Genomic DNA, 20,448 nt, shown 5'->3' with positions numbered 1-20,448 from the left:
AGGACCTGGGATGATGTCATCCCAGCCCTTTCAGCAGCTCACCTGATTGGGTGCAGCTTCTCTATGTGGGCAAAGTTATCGTCCGGCTGCCATTCACACCAACATGGCATCTCTGAGAGGTCCAGAGCGCCCTGCACATGGGCCTCTACTCTGGGACAGCGACAAGTCCATACGCTGCCCCACCTGTGTGGCCTCACCACGGGACCACAGTACTCTGCCGCGGCCAGACAGAGAGTCGCCTGCACCACGCTGTGGAACGCCGGTTCGGCCAGCTGTCCCGCAGCGTCTGCTGTCTCTGGACACTACAAGTCGGAACATCGGTGCATGGGAAGCCCAGGGTGTGGTGAGGACGGGGCCACAGGTTGGTAAGGGGACACACGGTCAGCAGGGTCTTTTGGGGGGAAAAGGGGGCACAGGGTAGGTAATACGGGGGAAGGGGACATGGGGTAAGAGGAAGGAGTGACTACATGGGGAAGCGGGTAGGGACAAAGGGGGGTGGTGGGCGCCAGGAGGAAGACCTGGTAAAGAGTTCCAGCTGGCCGCAGGGTGGGGGGGGGGTAGGGGGCACGTTCCTGGGGGGCAAAAGGGCACGGGGTAGGAGGAAGGAGTGAACACATGGGGAAGCGGGTAGGGAGAAAGGGGGGGTGGCGGGTGCCAGGAGGGAGAGGAGGTAAACAGTTCCAGCAGGCCGCAGGGTGGGCCCCGAGGGTCCATGGACCCACAGGTGTAGGAAGGGCCCGCTGTGGACACAAGGCAAAGGAACAAGCCTGCGCACCGCTCCAGGTGGGTCCCGCAGGGGGTCGGGGTTCCGCAAATGAAGTCATGGGTAAAAGCTAGTTTATAATATTAGTAGGATGAAATTGCTAAGATGTCTGAACCTCTCAAACACCACCAGAATTAGAGATAGCGAGGACCTTGTGGCATTTATAATAGTGGTATATTTACGTGGCAGGGGGATCTTTGGGGCCTCTTCTGGCTCCAGAGCCTGATATCAATTGCCACCACTGCATCACCTATAGATACATCTCTAGTACTTTATCTTATTAGAAAGGTTCCATAAAGTGTATCGTTATAAGCCAAAATGTCTTCTCTAGTGTGCCTTCCGTCATGATCATATCTCTAGATGCAAAAGATGTGTATATCCACACTGAATGTGACAGCCTGCCTCGTACAACTGTACATGCAGACATAATGGTCAGCCATTGCTAGGACGCCCCTATGACTATTCAACAGCGTTTAGAGCAGATATAAATGAATAAATCACAAGTCATGCTGAATCTTTTCTTATAACTGAGTCATGGGCAGCATTGCGGAGTCAGAGTTGTCATTTTATTTTGAAGTCTGAGTCAGTGATTTTTTTTTTTGACTCTTGCTTCAACCTAAAATAATTGATAATTTTTCATCCTACTAATACTATAAATGTGAAAGTTTGTGTGTTTGTTACTCTTTCATGTAAAAACGGCTGAACAGATTTGGATGCAAGTGGCACATAGATAGTTTGTATACATACTGTATATACACTGTTTAACTTGACTTGCTGCCATTGAAGTCAGTTAAAAATCTGCCACAGTATTGTTAACATGTTATGAGTCATTTTAACTTTTGCTACATCTATACATGTGTGTGTCCCAACACCATTACATATTTCAATTTGTAGACAATAAAAAGTTAAACAAAATAGTTCAAAATAAATTATAGATATTTTCTAACCATCTTAGTGGTGAAAAATTGTGTCTTGATCAGTGGCCAATGGATACGACCATGACTGTGCTGATTTTCTGATGTCTGGCACTTATCAAAAACCCGGTCATGATTTCCAGACTGTCACCACTAAGGGCAGGTTCACATGGTGGGATTTATTTGCAGAATCTGCCACTAAAATTCAGCCAGCCATTAATTTCAATGGGAGGCAGATGCTTCATTTTTCACTGGCTGAAACCCATAGAAGGGAATGGGAGTAGGAGATCCTTCTGCCTCCAACCAGATTTGTTATGGCGGGTCCCCAATATACAATATATAATACAATATCTGTTGTGTGAACTTATTAAGATGGTTACGGAAAATCTTTAAAATTTTTAAAATGTTGAATTTTTAATGTAAATATGGTTGTGTTCATGGGAAAACCTAAAGTAAATGTTCTCCTTATGCTACCATACTATACAAGGCTTATGTTAGTTTGTGGCCAGGGTAACACCTAGTGCTATGCTGGTTGTGAGAGTGAGCTGACATACCTGTCTGGCTATGCTGGGAGTTGTAGTGCAGATGTATGAGAAGCTATTACACACCTGCAGGCTACATGATAACTTATCTGAGGTGACATCAGAGCTGCTACTACTGTAACTAGTGTCTGCCTGCCTGACTGACCTCGCTTCCTGTTCCTACTTCCGTTCACTAGTATAGAGTGTATGTTTAAGTGTGTACACAGAGCTGTGTGTGCGATACCACAAGCCTGTGCATCAGCTACATGTAGTGCTGGCGACCCCCTGCAGCTGCATCCCCCCGCCCCCCCGACTACAGGACACAGCGCAGACCTCTACTGAGCCGACAACATGGAGACTGTGCAGCTGAGGAACCACCCCAGGAGGTACAAGGACTGTCCATACAACCTACTAGACAGCTCTTATCTCATGCTCTATATACAGTAGTGTGTATTGTTATAGTCCATATTCTAGTTACCTGGATTGCCTGAGCAATTGTATTATATCTATATAATTGGCATGTACATACATATATATAAATATACGTGTGTATAAATGTATGTGCATTGAAGGTAATAACTCAATAACACATCTACAATACTGAAGATGCCATATTTATATTCTGTCTTTCGAGTCACTTGGTGTCATTTTATGCTTCAATATTAGATTTTGTTCCACAATGTAAACTGCTGGGTGCCATGTTGTGAAAATGCTATAGAGTAATGCTAAAGAAGGTGTCGTGTCCTGATGGAGTCTTATGGCGCTTTATAAACTGCCCTATACGTGGACATGTTACTGATCTGACATCCTTTTATTGGTCTAATTCCGCTGAATGTTTATGTTTATAGGCTGGATATTTTCCTGCTATTATCTAGTCTCATTTGCATTGGGTTATTATCATTACAGTGACTTGTTATGGTTTATATGGTAACAATAGTTACTTAGTGTGAACACTGCTCTACCATATTTCCATTCACTTGGATGGCATTATTATCAGTTCCCTGGAATAGTGGCCTCATAATAATGTAATAATAACGCTGCATTGTTACAAAGAAAACTGCGTTAGGGAGTTGTACATAATACATTTCTGTAATAAACTAATGTAAGGGATCTGTCTGGTTTAGAAAAACCATATGATGGCGAGATTATTCTCATCGTTATTATGATATACTGTGAGTGCACCTAGTATTGTACTTGTGTGTTATATTGTATGTGTATATTACATCCATCTGCGGCCTGACCTTCAGTATAAGGGCTTGTGTGTAGGAGTCTTCATACAGGATGTGTTGTCATAATCGTAGATCAGCCATTTATCCCCCTCCTTTCTCTTATACAATGGCCTCACTGTATAGCTTCCATATTGGCATGACATGGTCTTTCTGGATGTTCTTACATTTGCATAACATGGGATTGCGTAATAAATTGGTCAAGTCTTTCACTTCTGCTTTTAATCGTTAGAAACCGGAAGGCGCTATTAAAGAGGACCTGTCACTAGTCCTGACTAGCTTATTATAGTTTATTGTTGTGTTCTTCGTTAAATCAGTTCTGGGGCATATTGTCTTATATATACTACATTATTCTATTCCTCTGTTATTCCTCCTAGAAATATCGGAATAAATTGCCCATTCAGTGTCATAATTCCCCTTGTGAAAGTGCTACGTACAGTCTGATGGCAGCCATGACTGGGCAGTGTCAGACTGTGTAGGGACTATTGATATTACCCAGTAGTCAATTTATTACAAACATTTCCTAAAATAGACCTGTCAAGAAACGGACGCTAAAATACTATTAAAACTCCCTGCTGGTTACACTGACTTCTTACTATGTATTATTTATCTACGCTTTAGTGAACACAGTAGCAAAAAGAACCTGTTTTCTGGAACACTGCCATGCCGAGACTGCAGAAGTGTAAACTCAAGCTGCACCACTTTGAAGAACTTGGCCTTTATCAGTTGTAGAAAGATCAGAATCTTCAAAGTTTTTGCAGTGTGTTTTACACCTTTATGGTTTCTGCAAGGCAATGCTTTTTTCCCCTCTGTAAGCTTCTGTTCTCTTCATTGATACACATAGTTTTACATATATAGTACATATAATGTACACCCAAATGGTGAGCAACTTTGATCCGTCCTCATATCAGAACAAAGCATTGACAAAAAAAAATAAAAATAGACCCCAACCCAAAGGCCTATAAAAATCCTTCATTTATTGCTCATCCTGACAAGCCATTTTTTGTTTATTAATTTTCATGTTTTACTTTTTCCAAAGGCCATAATATTCTTAGTTTTCTGCTTGCAGAGACTTATTAGCACTTATTTTGTGTGGGACAAATTATACTTTGTAAGGGTATCATTTAAAGAGGACTTTTCATGTCCTCATCAATGTGCGGTATTATATACCACTAGAAAGCCAACAGTGTCCCAGTGGTGTATATATCAGTGCCGTTCGTTACAACCCCGATATCTCCTCGCTGTCAGAAATATGAGCCTTACAGCTTAGCGTCCTCGCTGAGCGGTATAGAACTTCCCCTCCAATAGTACTCTTCCATAGCCTTGTACTGTCAGGGGGAAGTTCCTCACAGCCTAGCAATGACGCTAGGCTGTAAGAACCATCTTTCTGACAGTGGGAAGATATTAGTGCCGAAAATAACAGCACCAATATCTCCACCATCACAACACATACAGGAAAAGCCGGCAGTGCAATGAATTCAGCGCACTGTTGACTTTCTAGTGGCATATAATCATGCACATCAATGAGGACATGAAAGATCCTCATTAAAAATAACCGCTCATGTCCTCGCAGGCAATGTGATATATCACAATACCAAGAGATATGCAGAGATATAGGTGCTGTTATTTTCGGCAACTGATATCACTGTACTGTCACAGTGGTCGACGTCACAGCTAAGCATCATTTCTATGGACTGTAGAATTCCCCCTTCACAATACAAGGCTATAGAAGTATACTATCAGGGGGCGTTATAGCACTGATTTCTCTGCAATGGTGAAAGATACTGAATTCAGCGCAGCATCAGCTTTGCTATGATATATTACACTCATACCTTATAGGACATGAAAGGTCCTCTTTAATATTCCATCCAATGGGCTGGATACCTTAAAAAAAAAAAAAAATCAGAATGGGTCAGAAGTAGGTTGTTCCTTTTGTAGCCCCCTGGAGATTTTTGGAGATTTGGCAATTAACGTCTCTGTTGTTAGTGTGATTCATTAGCTCCTAGGTTGGGCTGGGATTTCTAACCATTAAATGGGCTCAAAAATGCAATTTTATCACACTTGTCTGAAAACCGCCTGACCCATGACCATTACAAGATGGGTAAAGCGGTGTATTTGCCAGAACTGGTCGCTTTTAGTTGTTGGCTTTCCAGACTAAAGAGGACTCATGAGCCTTATTGGAGCACGTAGATCTATTGTCTGAGTTGTTACAATAAGTACAATTATAAATGTGTCATTGATGTTCTGTTGTATTCTGTTCTGTTTTATATTTAACGTCTTTTTACATAAACCTGTTTTGTGCTGTTTCTCATAGACAGTTAAAAAAACTTAGTGAAGAGAGCTTAAATAAACAACCGGAGGAAGTATTTGATGTCCTAGAAAAGCTTGGAGAAGGGTAAGTGAAGACCTATTTTCATGAACAATAGAATAATTCTCTGTTATGTCCATTCACTAATGAAAAGCAATACAATGATGCTAATAAGTAAAGCCTAAGGTCCCATGGACATGTCCTTTGTTTTCTGTATATTATCTACAATTACCGATCTATAATTATAGATAGTATATACAGTAGATCCATTCATTCATATGACCCTGTACACTCATGGCCAAAAGTTTTGAGAATGATACAAATATAAATTTTTACAAAGTCTACTGTTTCAGTTTTCCTAATGGCAATTTGCATATACTCCAGAATGTTATAAAGAGTGTTCAGCTTAACAGCAATTACTTGCAAAGTCAATATTTGCCTAGAAAATGAACTTTATCCCCCAAAACACATTTCAACATCATTGCATCCCTGCCTTAAAAGGACCAGCTAACATTGTTTTAGTGATTGCTCCATTAACACAGGTGTGGGTGTTGATGAGGACAGGGCTAGAGATCAATCTGTCATGATTAAGTAAGAATGACACCACTGGACACTTTAAAAGGAGGCTGGTGCTTGGCATCATTGTTTCTCTTCTGTTAACCATGGTTATCTCTAAAGAAACACGTGCTGTCATCATTGCACTGCACAAAAATGGCTTAACAGGGAAGAGTATCGCAGCTAGAAAGATTGCACCTCAGTCAACAATCTATCACGTCATCAAGAACTTCAAGGAGAGAGGTTCCATTGTTGGCAAAAAGGCTCCAGGGCGCCCATGAAAGACCAGCAAGTGCCAGGATCGTCTCTTAAAAGTGTTTCAGCTGCGGGATCGGGCTACCAGCAGTGCAGAGCTTGCACAGGAATGGCAGCAGGCAGGCGTGAGTGTATCTGCATGCACAGTGAGGCGGAAACTCTTGGAGCAAGGCCTGGTCTCAAGGAGGGCAGCAAAGAAGCCACTTCTCTCCAGAAAAAACATCCGGGACAGACTGATATTCTGCAAAAGGTACAGGGAGTGGACTGCTGAGGACTGGGGTAAAGTCATTTTCTCTGATGAATCCCCTTTTCGATGGTTTGGGACATCTGGAAAACAGCTTATTCGGAGAAGACGAGGTGAGCACTACCACCAGTCTTGTCTCATGCCAACTGTAAAGCATCCTGAAACCATTCATGTGTGGGGTTGCTTCTCAGCCAAGGGAATCGGCTCTCTCACAGTCTTGCTTAAAAACACAGCCATGAATAAAGAATGGTACCAGAATGTCCTCCAAGATCAACTTCTCCCAACCGTTCAAGAGCAGTTTGGCCATCAACAATGCCTTTTCCAGCATGATGGAGCACCTTGCCATAAAGCAAAGGTGATAACTAAACGGCTCAGGGAACAAAACATAGAGATTTTGGGTCCATGGCCTGGAAACTCCCCAGATCTTAATCCCATTGAGAACTTGTGGTCAATCATCAAGAGACGGGTGGACAAACAAAAACCTACAAATTCTGACAAAATGCAAGCGTTGATTGTGCAAGAATGGACTGCTATCAGTCAGGATTTGGTCCAGAAGTTGATTGAGAGCATGCCAGGGAGAATTGCAGAGGTCCTGAAGAAGAAGGGGAAACACTGCAAATATTGACTTGCTGCATTAGCTCATTCTAACTGTCAATATAAGCTTTTGTTACTGATAATATGATTGCAATTATATTTCTGTATGTGATAAAAACATCTGACAAACACGCATAAAAACCAGAGGGCAGCAGATCATGTGAAAATATAAGATTTGTGTCATTCTCAAAACTTTTGGCCATGACTGTACACATGTCCATGTTTTACAGATCAATGTCAGGGCTCTAGTAAACCTATCCACAAAATATGAAGCAGGTCATATTCCAGTCTGTATTTCTGGCACAGACTTGCCGCAAACAATTGTATAGGATCTTACAAGTCTTCTTGCAGATCTTTATAAGATAAGTTAATCCTTTCTTTTAATGTACCCACCATGGGGAAATTCAATGTGCTACAGCAGCATGGATAATACAGTAATATATTCAAGAAAGAACACACACCAGCTCATAGCAGATAGAAAAGATACTAGGAGCCATAGCAACTAAGAAGAAAAGAAAGACTCAGGATCATTTAGTTCTCTGTGCGGAGTGATCTCCACTTAGCCTGATGTGAATTATACAGCCTGACCGCAGTTGGGAGGAAGGATCTCCGATAGCGCTCCTTGTCACACTTGGGGTGAAGCAGTCGGTCACTGACAGTATGGCCCAGTGCTATCACAGTCTTATACATGGGATGGGAGTTATTCTCCAGCATGGAGCTCCCCACAGACAGTATCCGTCTGTCACCCATCACCTGCACTGGGTCCAGGGGCTCCCCAGGACAGAGCTGGCCCCTTATTACAGATATGTTTTATTTGAAATATAGATCTGTTTTAGCAGACTGTAAAAACCACTACATGTGTGCATTGGGCCCCAACTCAGGCTTTCTGTGAAGATTGATATCCAATTTCTTCGTTTTCACACTCCCTTGGATCCAGAAGTTATGTCACAAGGTTGTCACGCTTGAGAGAACTGGACATATATCTATGCTATTAGACATATACCGTATCACACATTACCTGACTTTTAGCTGTTCACCCGCAATGTATAAGCAGAACACCCTGGTTTATGTTATATTTATATCCAGCTATTTATATAGGAATATAGCATTTCTATTAGCATGCACATACATAGTTGCATGGCATGTAACCCTGAGACACCTGCTCATAATTTTCTGGGATCAATTTGGTGGTGTTGTATTTAACCCATTCAACCATTTAGAATTGCTTATTTTATAACATTAATTAGACTTTACTTGTCGAAAAGGAAATCTATTTTTTTTGTTTTATTATATAATGCCTTCATTATGTGTGCTTGGTCTTCCTTAGGTCATATGGCAGTGTATTTAAAGCAAGCCACAAAGAAACAAGCCAGATTGTGGCCATTAAACAGATTCCTGTGGAGTCTGACCTGCAGGAAATCATAAAGGAGATCTCCATCATGCAACAATGTGACAGGTATACTCAACACAGTAAAAACATTGTTAAAGTCTAAGCTAAAGGTCTAATTACATAATAGAGTAATAAATCTAAGACTAATGTCATTAGACCACGACAGAGGGTTTTATAATGTTATGCCAACCAATAACAGGATTAAGATTCTTCTGAGGGTACCTGGAGTTTCGTTATTTCACAACCTAAAATTTTTTTTAATATATTGCCCCCGTTTCTTAAATGCTGTTCCATATTTAAAGGAGAATTGGAGACCTAACCTGTGGGATCCCTACCCTTCGTGAAACAGTGGCTTGCCTCTTCTCCTCCTTTACACAGCCACTGTTGACAGATGTTGGTCACAAGATCCCATTCTTTCAGTAGGAGGGGGGACAGCAGGAAGATGTCATTTACATTAGATTTTCTGCCAGTATTGACAAAACCGACCGGTATAGGTAACTTAGCTGTATGGGCCCTCTCATACAGTATATGGTGATGTTACAATGTAAGGCAACTTTGTATTTGACTTTGATTTTGCTCTACAACTAATATAAAATCATGGCAAACTGAGATAAGTCGCCATAACCTCTCTATCCCATTGTGTTAGCCACAATTTATTGGCAAAAAAAATGAGCAAAAATTGCAAGTGTTATTCGTGATTTGGTGTGAAATCCTGAAACTTAAAATCTGTCAATTTATCCGGAAAGATGTTCATCCCATAAAAACAAGTGAACTAGATTGGGTTTCCTCGGAGGGAATTTTTGCTTTGTTTTTCCATCACCCTCTGTTTCAAGTGTTTCCACATATTTCTGAAGAGTGCTGAGGAGTCTATGGAGTATATGCTGTTGGGACACAAGGGAACCGGCCCTTTCAATATTTAAAGCTTTCTAAATTATTGAGTCTTGACCTTTTTATACAGCCAAGTGATTTCCTCTTCAGTTCATGTAAATGAGTTTCCTGTGAATACTTTCTATAAACATCTCATGCAGAATGTTACTGTACCGAGAAATGGAGGTCCTGTATCTGAAGTGGATGAATTGGATTACTTTTACGTCGGCTAACACGTGGCCTGGTTTTTCTGGGACAAACTCTGTTCCTAAATTTTTAATGCTCATCTGCTTCTCTAGAATGTAGATGTACCAATACCTATTAGAGTCTTCTCTAATAACTACAATGACATGACATAGTTTGGGATTAGAAATCCCAACGGTTTCCAATCTGTTGACAATAGTTCTCAAATAACGAATTTTAGTGAGACAGAGATGTAGAAACTGTGTAATAAATGTATATTCATAGAAGCAGGTTGTATAGATTTATTTGTGAAACAGGTGTCTAAAAGAAGCTATAAGGCTCTGACATTTGGCTTGATACTGAGTCACCTTAGTCCAGTGTACATGGTTCCATAGACCCACAATGGTCATTGTTTATTTTGTTGTACTGGGCACATGGCCACTAAGTGAACCTGCAGATTGGTTTGCCATATTGCTAAAGACATATCTTAAAGGGGTATTACCATAACTCTTGTTCTGCAGCCTGAAGGCTCTGTGCTCTCTTCACTTCCTGGATTTCTCGCACATTGATGGGCGGGGTTTCACTTGCTCTGCTATCTGCTATGATCCACAGTATGACGCTGATGTGGAAACTGAAGTAGCATAGCTGGATTTGAGTCAGCTTGCATTACATACAGAGGTAACGGACTCCTTATCTCAGACCTTATCAGCCAAATTCAATTAAACTGTCTGATAACCGGAAAAGCTGAAGATAGACAGCACAGTAATCCCGGAGCTCTCACGTCCCCCTCCTCTATATGAGGAGCTCCGTTGCTTGTCAGCCCCTCCCTCCCCCCCTGAGAGCAGGCAGCTACTTCACTTGACAAATGAGCAGATAATCCCAAGGGCCAGTGTCAACAATGAAGTGAATAAATTAAGATAGCACCCAAACAAAGCAGCTTTGATAAAGCAATGTATTTAGGAAAGTCTTATATCCACATAAACTAGCAGTATAGATGGGATCCTTGTTATGGGACAACCCCTTTAAGTATAGCCCAGATATCAAAGAATGGTTGTGATACACATTGTGGGCTCTTCTGTGTATTTAGTTGTTAGGTGAAATTGTTAATATCTACATCTCTGATGTCTCTGTTGTTATTGATGGTAAAAAGGAGGATGCAGCCGAGCCACCTCCCTGATAGACTAGCTGAATTCTTGTTTCAATTGCCTCACCTGCCCCCTCCCCTTACCCTCCTTTTCCCCTTTATCAAAGAGGAGGTGTTTGTTCTTTATTGTGAAACACTTATATTGTGAATAAACACAAGCGTTAATAATAAAGAAAGGTGTGGGGGAGGGAGGGGTGGAATCCTCTGCACAGGAGTAACATGGGCATGTGTTTATTTTTGTATTTTAGCAATATACAGATTGTAAAAGTAATTTTCCAAAAAATCAGAAATCAAGGAGTATCCCCATCTCCAGTACATACAGAATAAGAAGAGAATATGCCACCTCTAGGATCTCCATGTATCAGGAGTACACGCCTCCTGTGAACACCAGTTCAAAACAATCAACATCAGCTGTCTTTCCCAGTGACATCGATGAAATTATGGCCAAGCTTATGCAAAACTCTCATCATGGACATCTTTCAGAGTTATGGACAAAAATTTCTTCATGTGAAGAACTCACTTTTTTTTAGGCATTTATCACATATTCTGTAGATATGCCATAAATGTCTAAGATGGAAATACGTAATAATGGGAATACTCCATATCCTAGATGGGAATAACCCTGTAGATATGCACTAAATGTCCAAGATGGGGGATAACCCTTTAATATACATCTTGTTTACTTAGAATAGCCATTGACATGTTCTCTTGTCTTTTTTTTCTTTCTTTTTCCTTCTTACTGACCTTTTCTTTTTCCTCCTTCACTGATGGGACCTACTTAGTACAACTTTGTAGAAGCCATTTATTTTTCATGTATGTAGTTGCTTACCTCTCACGAGCCATCCCGCTATCTACAGATCGGTGTATTTTTGCTTGTCCTCACTCAGAAGCCTTTCTGATTTCATTAGTGAGAGCTCTTCATCCGAGTCAAGTACAGTCTGCTTATATATTCAACGCTCTTTTATTTTAGCCTCCATGTTGTGAAGTATTATGGCAGCTATTTTAAGAACAGTGACCTGTGGATTGTTATGGAATATTGCGGAGGGGGCTCAGTATCCGACATCATCCGACTACGCAAACAAACTGTAAGTTTAACACGTACTTATAAATATGAAATACTATTGCATTCTGTTGCATTTTATTTATATATCCTCTACAGGTATAGAGAATAGATCAATAGTGCAAACAAATATAGGAATCTCTGTAATATTGCTTATTAAAGAAAAATGCCTCTTTCTCTACTTGCCAGGATTTTTTACTCTTATGCTTCCTAAACTTTTCACTCTATAATTGACTGTTAAATCTGTTTTGAGAACGTTGTGGTAGAATTAAATTATGATCCTAACTAGAGATCTCACCTTATTGACTATGACTTTCCTATACTTAAAGTGATTTTACCATTAAAACCTTTTTTTTTTTCTCCCTAACACGTCGGAATAGCTTTAAGAAAGGCTATTCGTCTGCTACCTTTAGATGTCTTCTCCGCCCCCCCGTTCGGGTAAAATCCCGTTTTTCGCTGGTATGCAAATGAGTTCTTTCTCCAGCACTGCCTCCATCTTCTTTAGGAACGGGGTCTTGACGTGTCTTCTTCCGGCGGTGGCTTCAAACTTCTAGGCCTCGAGCCTAGGGCAAAGCCGACTGCGCATGCCCGCCAGCCACAAGAAAATGGCCGCTTACAATACTAGAATTTTGAAGCCAACCCCCAGAAGAAGACGCGTCAAGACCCCGTTCCTGAAGAAGATGGAGGCGGCACTGGAGAGGTCTCTCGCAGCATTGGGGATGCGCCCAGTGCTTTTTGATTGCTGGGGCCCGCCCCCAGTGCTGTGAGAGAACTCATTTGCATGCTGGCGGAAAACGGCATTTTAGCTGAACGGCAGGGTGGAGAAGACATCTAAAGGTAGTAGACGAATAGCCTTCCGACGTGTTAGAGAGAGAAAAAAGTTTTTAATGGTAGAATCCCTTTTAAGTACCATTTTGGAAGACAGAGAAAGAAAATAAATACACTGCATGTGTGATGCCTTCTGAATAGTTTCACAGTAATCCGTTTATTTCATAGTAACAGGTCTTACAAGGACAGTATGTGCAGACAAGGGAAAAAGGGAAGAATGGAGAACCATGCAAAAGGACATCTGGAATCTATTAGACAGTGACTAGCAAAAGAATTAGTTAAAAAAGAAAGAAAATAATGTTTAAAGAGGTCATCTGCAACCTAGAAAAGTTGGATACAGTTGACCTATCCATAGCATAGGTCATCAGTATCAGATCGATCAGGGTCCGGCACCCAGATCCAAAGTCAACTAGTTGTTTAGGCTGCTGGAAGCCAGATACAAAGAATATGGTCAGATTCAGCTCTCTGTTTCTATTCAAGTGAATGGCATCAGAGCTACAGTTCTTGAAGACATTGTCTCAGTATATGGACAGTGGTATGCAGTGTACAGAGCTCAGTACACTATAGCGGTGACACTGAGACCTGCAGCTCTCTGGTGAAAACAGCTGATCAGATCGTGCTCCAGTTTTCAGACCCTGAATGATCTTACCCCTCAATCTACCTTATCGAGAGACAAGACAGCCTGTCACCTAAGTAAGGGATCAGGTTATTTGCTGCCCATACAGGTCTGTGGAGGATACATAGACGCACACAGATGGCCCTTCAGCTTCTAGCGAGTGTTGCAATTTTTTTCTTTCTATATGTTCTATGTGTTTGGGGGCATCATACCAGCTGGTCTTCACCCATTAGCTCTCCGAAAACTATTAGAGACAGAGCCTGCTGAGAGAAACATTGATGGAAATGCCATATTCAAGTCATAGAATGGTCAGAAACATGCTATCTTAGTATAAGTGATACAGGAAAAATGACAAAAACCATGAAATTGTATACCACTCACTGAAAGGAATGTTCTTGGTGATCGGTGATGTTCATCTTCAGCTTTATTATTAGTATCATTCCTTCTGTTCAGTTGTCAGTCCTAGGCTGGCGCAGACAGCCAGGATGTTCCTCCTGATGTTATAGAGACTAGTTATCATATCAGGTACCAAAACTAACTGCACTAACTGCTCAGGGACAGTGGGGACTAGAGGAAAAAATCCAACTGCACTAGAATAAGTAAAGCAGCACCTTGAAAGATGCAAAGTGGTGGTGGAGGTAGCAAAAGATTCTCGTAAAATATTGGGTTATAATTCTACTAGCTAGAACCTTCATTTCAGTATAACTGGCTTCATTTGGACAACCAAGTGGGACATCAGGTTTACTAGTATGGATCCTTCAAGGATGTGGACATCTGTTGGTTTTTTCCCCTTGTGGAGTTCACAATGATATTTTTGTCAGTCTGACACCCACAAGATGGCCAAACAACCTCTGTGAACTACAGCAGGAATGAGAAAAACCTATAGGACTCCAGAGAATATACAGACACCAGGGGTGAACCCATAAGTCTTGTGTTACCACTTATTCCGATAATAAGCACACATTAATACAGAAAGGGAAATGCTTCATATGATTTACTATAGGTCATAACATGTACAAAGCTTCCCTATGTATTGTCCTTGGTCGCTGATCATATTGTTCTCTATTTATAGACCAAGAGGAAGTTCTCAGATTATAGGTTGGTTTTATAGCTTGTGAGTTTCATTTCATGTTTTACCCTGGGCAGATGAGTGGTACCAGAGATATACCGTTTTATGTTTGATATGTATGATAAATAACTTTGATCTTAAAGAGGGTTTCTGAGTGTAATATTTATGGGCTATCAATATCTACCAACTCCTGCCACCCAAGTAAGTCTTCTGAATGGGTACAGCACCTTACATTTGGTTGTGGACATACATGGTCCTGCAGCTCACAGCAGCTCCGTCATATTCAAGTGAAGAGGACAAAGCTGTAGTACCAGATACTATACACAAGCAAGTTAAACCCCCAACTTTCCAATATTCTTAGCCTATCTTAAAGGGATTGGCCAGTTTTAAACTTGCTTTAAAAGAAGTGTAACAAAAGGGTTAGTAAGTAACATACCCATATAATCTTATTGAAAGTTGAGTGCTATCATCTCACAATCCAAATTGCCGTCCCTCCTGAGACAATGCAGCCTATACTCCTGTCTTTTGCTGAATCCACTCCTAGCTTTGGCTTAAAAAAAAAACACAGCAAAATCTGCAACAGAAACACCTGCTTCTCTGCAACTTGGGGCCTCAGCCTAAGACAGTGAAGGCTTGAAACTGATAAAGAAGGAAGAAGTAAAGTTTGTATTTTGGGATTAGAAGATACAAGAGAGGAACAGAACTGTGTGTGGACGGAACAAGAGATGTTGTGTGTAGGCCCCCATGTTGCGAAAATGTTGCATTTTACAGTACCTGCAAAGGGTGTAATTTTCCATATAGGTATAATAGGGGCAGAAAGTAGAGGAAAATACTGCAAAGACACAATGGAAAATCCCGTGGAAAGAAACATGATGTGTTCCAGCCATTGAAGTCATTTATATTGAGAACAGCTTGTGACAGGGATTGGTGTGTGAGATCTGGGCACTATGGAACATCTTGGCGTCATATGAGTAATAGGATAAATAACATTTGCTTGGAGTTTGTATCTTCTCTACGTGTCTGCACGGGTTTCTTCCCAACTTCCTGCAGTTAGATAACATATATGTTACAGGTTTATGACAAACTCCATTTTATTCTCTCTCCCTCCAGTTAAAAGAAGATGAAATAGCGACTATTCTGCAGTCAACGCTGAAAGGACTGGAGTATCTTCATTTCATGAGGAAAATACACCGAGATATTAAGGCTGGAAATATATTACTAAGCTCTGAAGGCGTTGCCAAACTTGCAGATTTTGGGGTGGCAGGTCAGCTCACGGTAAGGATCTATCTTTTAATCTTATATAACTTGTACATATTTGTTACAAGCAGTAAAACCTCAGTTAGTGATACAATGTTGATCCTCTACATTTGTATCGGACTCCCATCCAGAATACCATTTGTTAAGCAGATGTTGGACCTAAACAGGTTGTCTCATCTTATAACCCTGTTCAGACAGGAGATCTCAGAACCCAGTTAGACAGCTGGTTTTGCCAGTGGAGGCCTTGTCAGGCCAGGTGTTTCCCCTGTAGCGGTCTACGTTGTAAAGGATTAGATAAATCGGAGCTCTACCATTGCCATTGCTTTGATATATTTGGGAATAATATGTATATTACCTGAATTATTTCTAGCAGGAATGGTTGTTCTGATAGAAATCAGATTACTAAATGGAGATTTCCAAAGTGGTGGGAAGGGAGGGATCCAGCAGGCCAATGGATATCAGTTTATGGTAACGTTAAGTACTTTACAATATGGGGGAGGTCCGTAATGTTTAACTATAGTATTATTTCTCATCAGGATACCATGGCAAAGCGGAACACTGTTATTGGTACTCCATTTTGGATGGCCCCAGAAGTGATTCAAGAGATTGGATATAACTGTGTTGCAGATATTTGGTCCCTTGGTATCACTGCAATTGAGATGGCTGAAGGGAAGCCGCCATATGCTGATATACATCCAATGAGGGTAAGGACTGTAAAAGATGATTATGATTAAATGTAAGGCTGGGGCCACACGTTGAGAAAATACTGCGATTACAGTACCTGAGAAGTGGCTGCGATTCTGGATAATTTCATCCACACATTGCAGAAAAATATCCGTAGAGGAAAAGTCGCGATTTCAAAAAACCATTTCGTTTTTGTAAATTACACCACATCAATTATATCTATGGAAAAATTGTGAAGCGTTTTCACCGTGGTCTTTTACACAAGCTACGTGGGGCGTTAGCCGAAAGATGTAGTTTATCAAAAATTGCCTAAAGCTAATACAGTACAGTGAAGTTAAATAATTGTAAAGCTATTTCACGATCTATTTGAATCCTCTTGAAAACTGGTATCTTTATATATCATTATAGGATAATAATCTTTACTTCTTTTTGTTAGTATAACACTAGCAGTGTAGCTTATCATGTCAGTCCAAAATCTTCTTTCCATATCTCAGGATAGTACAAAGTAGTCCTTGTGCAGTACAAGTTTGGATAATACCAAAATATCTGTTTGTTACAGATCGTTTACATTCCCTGTAAGTGCTGTTTAGGGCAGCCTGTATATTGTGAACATACCAGGAATATAAAGGAAAGCACTTGTAAATATATTTCAGTCTTTGATAGAATCATAAATAGGTAAATATATATATATATATATATATATATATATATATATATATATATATATATATATATATATGTTCTCTGTATTAGAAATACTGCCTGTAGGACCATCTTTGGCCTTCTGAATTGCTGCAATTTTTGGTTACATACACAGGTATAATATACCTATAAAAGAACTCAGGATGTGCCAAGAAAATATTCCACACCAGAAATGTTTGCTCTTGTTAGGAAGGGCTTCATTGATTTACCTGTGGGTATTGTGCAGCCCCCCCTTAGGTTGTTAGATACGTAAATGTGAATTTCCTCTTTTACTCTCTCAATCATTGAATTAACTTCCATGAGATCCACAAGAGGGAGACAATTTACCAATGAAATGCTATAGGGGGATTCTACAGGTTTACAAATACAATGTGTGTATACATAGAATGAGTTTCATCAGCTTTTATGGAAACTGGAAACTTGCATTTAATATTCAACAACTGAATATCTAAGTGAAAAACTAGAAATGTTATATTATATAGGCTTCTTTTTCTGGCATAAATTGTGTTGCATAGAGAATTTTAGATATGTTATAGACTTTAATGTAAGTTTATGGCGCATCTTCACTCTTTTTGGAAGAAATAACTTTTTCACTTGTATTCTGCTTCTTCAGTTTTTGGAGGCTAAGGCCCCACGGGATGATCCACAGCTCTAAAGCACTGAGGGAAAAACTGCGGCAAGAACGCATCGCGGTTCTTCCCGCAGCGCTTTGAACATAAAGTTCACTGAGTTTTCCTCCACTGACTTTCTGTTACCATTATATCTACAGGGAAGCCACTGGAGTTTTCGTAGATATAATTGACATGCTGCAATTTCCGAAACCACGCCGGTTTTGGAAATCGCAGCATGTCCGCGTTGTGGTTTTTACCAAATGATGGGCATGGGATTCATATGAATCCCATCCACTTTGAAATTACTTTAAAACACTGATTTTTCCCATGGCATTTCCGCTGCAGGCAAATAGCAGCGTTTCCAACCTGTGGGGCCTCGGCCTTAAAGACTTTTTGCAAATTACATCATGTCAATTATGTCTATAGAAGTACTGGCGGTTTCCATATAGGTATAATGGAAGCAGAAAGTCCTCAGAGGAACACTCTATGGACTTTCTGTGAGAAGCACTGCAGGAACATTCAGGCCGGAGCCCCATTGGCTGGAAACGCCACGATTTGGCGTTTTACAGTACTTGCAAAGTGAATGGTATTCATGCGAATCCCATACCCACTTTGCGCAATAAGTCGCAGCACGGAGGACGTACGAGGAAATCAGACTACGAAGACAAACATAGACAATCTGACAAGAAGTAAAAAGGGGAGACCAGGAGGAGGGTGAGGGAGAAAAACAAAGAGAAGGAGAAGACGAGGGGCATCCAAGCGCTAGCTTAGGAGAAACATGAGGAGAAGTCAGAAGACTCCTGGTACAGCACCCAAGACCGCCAGAAACGCTCAAACCTGGAAGGGTCGGGAGAGTCCTCCACAACCAGGGCTTCCACCCTCCAGATAAGGAGAAGGTCCTGAAGAAATTCGAGCACAGAAGGTGGAGTAGAGCTGCGCCAATGTCTCGGAATTACGGGCCTGTCGGCCATGAGAAAATGCCCCAGGAGGTCCTTATTGATCTCTGACAACTTACCAGGAATGACCGATAGAAGAGCTAACTGAGGTGAGGCGGCGACAGAGCGCCCGCACACCCTGGAATATAAGGAGAAAACTGCATTCCAGAATGGCCGAAGGACATCACAGTCCCACCAAATGTGGAGCATAGTGCCCCTTTCAGTACCACAGCGCCAACACCAATCAGATACAGCAGGGAAGATCCTGTGAAGGAGGGCAGGGCACCTATACCAACGGGTTAGGATCTTGAAGCTCCTCTCATGCGCACTGCAGGGCAAAGCTAGCTTTTGTGACAGGAGAAAAGATTTATCCCAGTCGGCAGGCAGCAAACTCAACAAGAGGTCAGTGTTCCAAGCAGTCACATAGGAGGGAAGCTCCAGGGTGGCATCATTGAGGAGGGAGTCATACAGCACAGACAACGCGTGCTGGGGGGGGTCTGGGCACGCGAGGGCTAACTCCAAAGCCAAAAGAGGTGAAGAGAGCCGGGGCTGAAGGGCAAACTTCCTTAGAAAGGAGGAAAGCTGGCCATGCTCAAACCAAGACAAGAGTATATCAGGATGGGAAATGCATAATTGAGCAAAAGGGAGGAGCGGAGAGTCCCCAGCAACCTGCGGAAAGAAATCTACCCTTAGAGCAAAGAGGCGAGTCAGGGGGCCCGGAACTCGGGCCAGACGTCCACTAGAGCACACCACATCCCAGACCTTCAGGAAATGTGACGAGAGAATGTAACGGCCAGGAGATTTAGGGTGGAAATGCGGCGGGATCCAGGGCAAGGATGGGAGCAAAGGTGAAATCAGGTCGGCCTCGATAGAGACCCCCTGCTTATCGCCACACCGATAGCACCAGTCAAACAAGCGGAGCAGAACCGAGGAGCGATAGTACAAGAGAACGTCTGGAAGACCCGCGCCTCCTCTATACTTGCGTCTAGTAAGAGTACGATAGTTAAGTTTAGTCTCTGCCGGCGGCCATTTTTGGGTAACTGCTCTTGCAGTTCAATACAGGAGCCGGCCGGCGGCCATTTTGGGGTTGCCTTTCTATGCTCTTGTATAGAACTACAAGAGCAAGAGAAGCCAGAAGAGGCGGAGTTGCTGCAGAAGAAGGAGGCGGCGCAGGAAAGAGCTCTCGGTCAGCAATGGGGATGCGCTCATCGGCCTTTCAGCACTGGGGCCCACCCTCATTGCTGCAGAGAGCTCATTTGCATACCGGTTAAAACCGGTATTTCTACGGAACGGCGCGGCGGAGACCACGTCTAAAGGTAGGAGACGAATAGCCTTTCTTAAGGCTATTCCAACGTGCTCATTAGAAAAAAAGGTAGTTTAATGGTAGAATCCCTTTAAGGCTTCCCACTGTATGGAAAGGGGGGTAGGATCGTGGGCATGATCGAGAAGGAAGTCCCCGATGGCCGCATCGATGGCTGCCTTGCAGGTAGCATCCTTTAGCAGGCTCTCATTCAGTCTCCATGTGAAGGGCCGGCGTGTCATGCCAGAAATCTCCAGGGAGAGGTAAACAGGTGCGTGGTCCGACCAAAGAGCCGAGTCGATGCGGACATCAGGGGACCATGAAAGGGAATGATGGCTAGTCAAGAAAAAGTCAATACGACTATATGAATTATGGGCAGGGGAATGGTAGGTATAATCCCTACCCTGAGGGTGGAGAATACG

At 41.9% G+C, this 20,448-nt stretch overlaps 1 protein-coding gene across 1 annotated transcript in view; it reads left to right on the top strand.

The window, feature by feature from the left end:
* Positions 1-2,495: 2,495 nt before the first annotated feature.
* Positions 2,496-20,448, top strand: part of LOC142209343 (serine/threonine-protein kinase 4) — a 30,949-nt gene continuing 12,996 nt past the window's right edge. The window contains exons 1-6 of the mRNA XM_075278310.1: positions 2,496-2,584; positions 5,739-5,819; positions 8,708-8,836; positions 11,935-12,049; positions 15,648-15,812; positions 16,331-16,498. Coding sequence (XP_075134411.1) covers positions 2,550-2,584; positions 5,739-5,819; positions 8,708-8,836; positions 11,935-12,049; positions 15,648-15,812; positions 16,331-16,498 — 693 coding nt within the window. The 5' untranslated portion in view covers positions 2,496-2,549. The remainder of the gene's footprint in view (positions 2,585-5,738; positions 5,820-8,707; positions 8,837-11,934; positions 12,050-15,647; positions 15,813-16,330; positions 16,499-20,448) is intronic.

This window comes from Leptodactylus fuscus, chromosome 6 (assembly GCF_031893055.1).
Source record: "Leptodactylus fuscus isolate aLepFus1 chromosome 6, aLepFus1.hap2, whole genome shotgun sequence".
Classification (NCBI taxonomy): domain Eukaryota; kingdom Metazoa; phylum Chordata; class Amphibia; order Anura; family Leptodactylidae; genus Leptodactylus; species Leptodactylus fuscus.
Note: the sequence above shows the minus strand (reverse complement) of the source record. Positions and strands in the feature narration are given on the sequence as shown.